At 42.5% G+C, this 6,517-nt stretch overlaps 1 protein-coding gene across 1 annotated transcript in view; it reads left to right on the top strand.

Moving 5' to 3' along the window:
* LOC6616742 (Down syndrome cell adhesion molecule-like protein Dscam2) overlaps nucleotides 1-6,091 on the top strand; it is a 31,795-nt gene extending 25,704 nt beyond the window's left edge. The window contains exons 26-35 of the mRNA XM_032722079.1: nucleotides 45-224; nucleotides 459-833; nucleotides 1,234-1,359; nucleotides 2,072-2,387; nucleotides 2,918-3,081; nucleotides 3,261-3,509; nucleotides 3,693-3,920; nucleotides 4,051-4,318; nucleotides 4,620-4,883; nucleotides 5,047-6,091. Coding sequence (XP_032577970.1) covers nucleotides 45-224; nucleotides 459-833; nucleotides 1,234-1,359; nucleotides 2,072-2,387; nucleotides 2,918-3,081; nucleotides 3,261-3,509; nucleotides 3,693-3,920; nucleotides 4,051-4,318; nucleotides 4,620-4,883; nucleotides 5,047-5,098 — 2,222 coding nt within the window. The 3' untranslated portion in view covers nucleotides 5,099-6,091. The remainder of the gene's footprint in view (nucleotides 1-44; nucleotides 225-458; nucleotides 834-1,233; nucleotides 1,360-2,071; nucleotides 2,388-2,917; nucleotides 3,082-3,260; nucleotides 3,510-3,692; nucleotides 3,921-4,050; nucleotides 4,319-4,619; nucleotides 4,884-5,046) is intronic.
* The last annotated feature ends 426 nt before the right edge of the window (nucleotides 6,092-6,517 follow it).

Here is a 6,517-nt window from a genome sequence, read left to right on the forward strand (position 1 = left end):
CTGTTGTTCATTTTGTGTTTTCCTCGGCATTTCCCCCGTTTCAGCTCCCGCCCGAATCGCCTCCTTTGGTCAGGTGGTGCGCAAGGCGGTGGGCACTGGACTGGTGTTGGAGTGCCTGGCGGTGGGCAATCCCACACCCCGCGCACGATGGCTAACCCGCGATCGTCCCGTCACATTTAGTCCTTTTTACGAGGTGACCAACGAGGGCAACCTGAAGATTCACCGTAAGTGATAACTCAAATTATAATAAATATATTTCGAAGCAAGTATCAGATAACGAAATTTGCAATTCAATAGCTAAATAATAATAAATATTTCTATGCCCACGGGGGATTAGTTCATATTTGGCAGGGTGGTGTTAAAACAAAGTTTAAATTAGTCTAACTATAAGCTAATAAAAGGTTTTTCCTTATGTAGATTTACAACTGATTTTTCCATTTCCTCGTTACCCTTTGCAGGCGTCGAAGGCAGCCTCTCCGGAAATTATACATGCACGGCGAACAATCTGTTCGGCAGTGATGAGATCCAGTACCAGGTGATTGCCATGAAGACACCGAGCGCACCGCAAATCATCGTGCAGTACGCTTCCGCCGACAGCATTCGCGTGAGCTGGGATGCCCCCGACGATGGTGGAGCTCCGCTGCAGGGATACACCATATCGTACCACACGGCCGGAGAGAGCTGGTCCATCACGGAGCTGCTGCCCGAGAATAATGCCTTTACGATCTCGGGATTGAAGTGCGGAAATCAGTACATTATAAAAATGTCCGCACACAACATGGTTGGCTCCGGGGTGGCCAGTGAGGAAATTAACGTCTGGACCAAGGGTAAAGGTGAGTCGGAACTGGATGGCAATTCCCAGTCGTCCTGTCCTGAATTCAAATTTCGTCTGTTGACCACAAATCATGTCGAAGTCATACAGTGGAAATGGGAAAAAATAAATGAATAGTTTTGAATTTTTGTTCGAATAATATATACAATGTTTAATAGGCATAAAAGATGTTTACTATAAACTGAAGTTTTTTTAAACTACACAGGATTTAATTTTAATTGCAGTTATAAATTAAGTATTTATTGTTTGGATCTAAAATCTTAAAAAAAACAGATCAGAATAATTGCCAAGCTATTTTAATTTTTATAACTATTGTATTATAGCTCTATTATTTTTTTATTACCTTCAACATGGCAATTTCCTTCCTTCATTTCATTAACATTATCGATTTCCATTCGCAGCCTCTCAAGCACCGAATGCCAACGAACTAATTGCCACAAATGCGACGTGCGTGAATTTGAAGCTGTCATCGTGGCAAAATGGTGGCTGCAGCATTCATCATTTCTCCATCGAGCACAGACCGCTGGGTGAGTCCAAATTAGTAATGAAGCATGCATTTCAGATGGCCACGTTCCCCATCTGAATTGTGTGCCCCATGTCCTTGAAAAATGATACCGTGTTATAACCGAAGAAGCAGATCACAACGTTTTTTTAAACATACAAAGCCAATATTTATATAAGGTTAACAGATATAACTAAAATCTTTACCAAAATCCAAAAAACGAATTGAATTGTTTATTTAAATTGTTGTTATTAATTGTTCGTATAAAATGTTATAGTAATTAAAAAGTATCAGCGGTTTTCTGGTATTCGACTTTGAAAATATTAAATTAATTCTTTTTTTTTTTGAAGTTCAGTTATTTTATAATCTTTAACCACACATATTTTAAAACATTCTTTTCAAGACCACGCGCCTCAACAAGCTTTTATATACAAATTGCAATTGCTTAATTAAGGGTATCCACGCGTCATTCTTCCGGCCACAAATGGCCTTGTGTCGCCCAGTTGCTGACGTTTAATTTGCTTTAAATTAAATACAGTTAATATAATTATTTTTGTTTTCAATTAACTGACCAATCTACAGCCATTTGTATTTATAAATATTTATCAAATTTATTCCGTAGTCCGTGCCGCGTGCAACGTGGCGTATGATGCATAATTTCCTTTTTTCCATCTCTCTTTTTCCGGAACGTGTTCGTGTGTACTTTGCGTGGGTTTTCCAACGGCCATTGCCCCTAGGCGACATACGGTGGACAGTTGTCACATCGGATATTTCGAACGCCGAGGAAAACCGTGAAAATTTAATCTTCTGCGACTTTCTGCCTGCCAAGTGGTATCAGCTGCGAATCTCTGCCACCAACGATGCGGGAAAAACGACGGAGCATTATCATTTCAGCACAACGAACATCGATGGCATCACCATTCCGCCGCCATCGGTTTTCCCCTCGGAAAACGATTTGATGAACAATCTGATAAACTCAACAAATCCGACCAGCGGTGATTGGTTTGCAACGCTAATTGTCGTCGTCATCATCACGGTTTCCATCATAACGATGTAAGTGCGTCCGGCTCTTATGCGAATTGGGGGCGGTTGGACTGGTTGGTTCTGGTACCATGAATTTTCCGAGGAAAGAGGGAATTGAATTGGGAATTCAGGCCCGTGCAGGACGAAGTCGTTTGTCGTAATGGCTTGCGAATGTTAATTAAGGATTTATTAACTCTCTGGCAGGCGAATGGAAAAGTAACGAGCGCGAGCTCTTCAGGCATTATAAAAAGATACCCCTTAATCCTCGAGTGAATTGAATCAGGAATTTTAACAAAAGGATTTCCTTTTATATTTTAATGGATACTTGCGCAGATTATAGTGAGTCAATAAACACTTACACACTCATACAAAAAATAAATTTCATATTAATCTCGTTCATAAGGGTTTCTTAATAAATCTCAAAATTTTAGTTATCTAACCAACTTGTTCTACACAGCCTGTTCTGAGTTATTAACAGCGGAAGTGGATAAGAGAAGCATAGCCCTATCTTTCAATTAAGGTCGTAATGAAGTCATAATTTTCTTTCCTTCGACTTCCAGAGCTCTGACCATCAAACATCGACGCACTCTATGCGGACCCATTGCCGAGGGCTACGAAACCAGGACTTTACCCGGAGACTACAAGGAGGACCACGAAAATCGGCGGAATCAGCAGGTGTACAGTGCCTCGCCAGTGAAAACGGTAGACAAGGGAAATGAGTCGGGTAAGTCGATTGAGTCAGGAGCTAAACGTGCTTTTACTTAAAGGTGGCAATAAAACCTCCTATAACACACTTTCATAATTAATTTATAAATAAAAGAAAAAAAACAATTTATAACTTTTTTAAAGTCCATCCTTACTGAGTGCAATATAGAATCTTATTTGCTTGCGTGTCTCACCTAGAAATGTACGAGATTTCACCGTACGCCACGTTCAGCGTGAATGGCGGACGGACAGGGGCTCCTGCCAAGACGCCCACACGTGCCGTGGCGGCTCAGACGCCCCTCGATTACACCATGCAATTCAAAACCTTCGGCCATCCGGAGGGGGAGAACTTAAACGCTACCGCCTACCCACTCCTGCCCAGCTCGGGATTCGGTCACGTGAAGAGCAAGTCCAGCTGGCACAAACAGCGCTATTACAACACGGAAGGTGAGTGAAATCGGAAATCTAAAATCATTTGACCCAATCGCTTTAATTGCGTGACAGGAAATTTATGACTATCAAGAACCTATCAACTTTTTATAGTGCCAGAGGCTAGAGAGTTGACAAATATTAGAAGGCAAATTAATTAGTAATCTCATCCACTTGGTTGCGTTTTATTGTAAATTTAAGATGAGTCTACGCTGAGCAAATCGATGACCATAGTGGCCGGTTCGCAGGCAGGACACTCAAAGAAATCCAACGGAGGACGGAGTGCAAAGAGCAGCGCAGCCTGCAGCGGAGTGGTGGCCGGATCGGAGTCGGATACGAGCATCAGTCCCAGCACCGAGTTCTCCAACATGCCGACCTATCGAGTGCCATGCAAGTCGTCGCGCAGCAGTGATGGTCGGGCGGTCGTAGGTGCGTATACGTAATATTTGACAGACATATTCAGGTCGCGTTGCGAACATTGCATGACCAATTAAACAGTTATGATAATTTTACACATATTATTTATATATACTTTATATATAATTTTGCAATTTTGTAGATATGTTCCGACCGGACTCCAGCACCGAGTCCAATAACGACCAGGGCTCGCCGGCGCCCGAGCGTCGACACAACACCCCACGCCACGTCCTTGGGATGGGCATGGCCATGGGCTTAGGTGGTGGTGGAGGCGGAGGGGGCGTCGGTGGAGGCAACGGGTCGGCCGAGAAGCGGAGTGGCGGACAGCGCAGCCGGAAGCACGGAAGCGCGGCACAGCAGCCCAGCAACCAAACGTTGGAGCGAAGAAAGTGCCCTGGTAGTAGCAACAGGTAGTTCAGGTACCTAAACCCTAACAAATCCAAATTAAATTAGCGAAAAGAATATCGATCGAAATGTGTAGCTGTAAGGTTAGGCAAGATATTTACGAGGGCTTCTATAAGGTGTAATAGAATTTATATGATGAAATTATACCAGTAACTCACAGTCTTCAAACTAAGACTCTGGACTCAATATTAAAGTTTATATTTAGCTTTTATTAAGTAAATGTCTTGCCTACTAAAGATTAGACTAGCTTACAAGAAACTCTCTTGATCCCAGACTTTTAAAGCCATATTCCTCGACCATCTTTAGTTTAGACAGTGAGGTCGATGCGGAGACCGCCGCCTCTCTGGCAGCCTCCATAGCCGCGATGGCGGGGTCGGGAGCGGGAGCCGACCTTTCAGGTGGTTTCCGCCCGCCGGCTGGATTCCACGATGGCCGGGAGCCGGGCGACCACAGCGATTGCGAGCGGGAACAGCGGGCGCTGGATCTGGAGGTGCAGCGCGTGATGGAGAGCACCGGGGACTCTCAGCTGGCCAAGATGGACCGCGAGGAGTTGACCTCACTGTTGGCAAGGTAACGTATATGACGCTTTGAATTTACAATGCCGCCCAAAGTGCTTGACCGTAGCTTGTGTTGCATGCCTGTAGCGTCTACCTACCCCGAACTTGAACTTGAACTTCAACTTGTTCTTGATCTTGAACTTGAGCCAATACTAACCAGTACTGCGAACCTCTAGGTATCACGAGAAGAAGGAGCAGGAGCGCCAAGAATACACGATACACGTATAATAGTGATCACTGTACATGGCAGTGTCACTCAGAAAAATACACACACGATGACATACGAAATGTGGCATTTAAATGCATTTAGCTAAGATCTTAAGCGTTGTTCAATAAGTGTACACTACTACCACGTTTATGGGGCTGACATGTGGCAAATAAAAAAAGGTGTAAATAGTTAAAAAAAGTGCTCACAGGGAACGATTATAGAAAAAAGAAGCATTTTAACCAGTTACTTTATTGTTCTTTAATTACCAGCAATATTAATAATGCGTTTCCAAACTTCAATTAAAATCATGGCTATAATTGAGAGCCCACAAGTAATTAAGTGTCATTCCAAGAAGTCAAGCGCATAAACGTGGTGTATAAAGAATTTAGTCTGTAAGATGGCACCCAAAGTTCTCGCACACTCGATCCAGCAAATTAAAGACTATATCTAGAGACTATATCTATAGAGATCTAACTGACTATTGATTACTGATGCTCCCAACTGAGGTTGCCAGCGATTTCTATTGATATTTAAACTGATAATCGTTACGAGACGAGTTGAACTGTATCTGCTAGCTAGTAATAGTACCAATATACATATATACACACGCATATATTTAATTAAATTTGTTGTGATAAATTAAATTGTTCTGAAGTGCGCGTTGATGCAAAAAGCATGTCAGGTTAATGAACTGCGTAACTTGATTGACACTTTCGCAGCACTCATAAATGCCGGCTATTTAATCGATGTCATTTGGTTTGTTCGAGAGACTTTTTCATTCATTTGTACAATTGACAAAAATCTGTTACTGCATTTATTGGAAAAGTAATAATTATGGAATTTAATTAAAAGTAGATAATCAACAATTAAATTGTATTGCTACCATAGGTAAAATATATACATACGAAATACACCTAAATTAATATATATGCGGAAATGAGGTGCGGCAGTGAACGAAAACCAGTACGGCAAATTAATTAAATAAAAGAAGTGTAAAAATAAACAAAATCAAACTGTGGTAATTTCATTAAAAACCAAATTTGCCCAATGCCAGCCGGCTGTTGGGCAAAAATGCTCCACTTATCTGGTCAGTATTCTATTTCCTCTCCCTGCTCCAGAGCTGTGCAAATATTTATGCAAGCAAATGAGAGCAAGCCAAATCAATCAAATACAGTGCAGTCTAACCACAAGCCAGTGGTCGCCATCCAGACAAACTCCGCCATTCCATTCCCTACCATCCCATCCCCAAATCCCACTGGGAGAAGCAATATACACGGATGGCAAGGAAGAACGCACGTCATTTAGGCAATCAGTGGAAGTTGGAGTTGGCGATGGTCGCCGCAATGTGGCTTCAATTTCACTAGGTAAACTCAACCACAAGATGCTTTTGACACACAGACGCACCAGCACCGCACACCGAGCACACAGCTACACTGGGA

The sequence above is a fragment of the Drosophila sechellia genome, chromosome 3R (assembly GCF_004382195.2).
Source record: "Drosophila sechellia strain sech25 chromosome 3R, ASM438219v1, whole genome shotgun sequence".
Classification (NCBI taxonomy): Eukaryota; Metazoa; Arthropoda; class Insecta; order Diptera; family Drosophilidae; genus Drosophila; species Drosophila sechellia.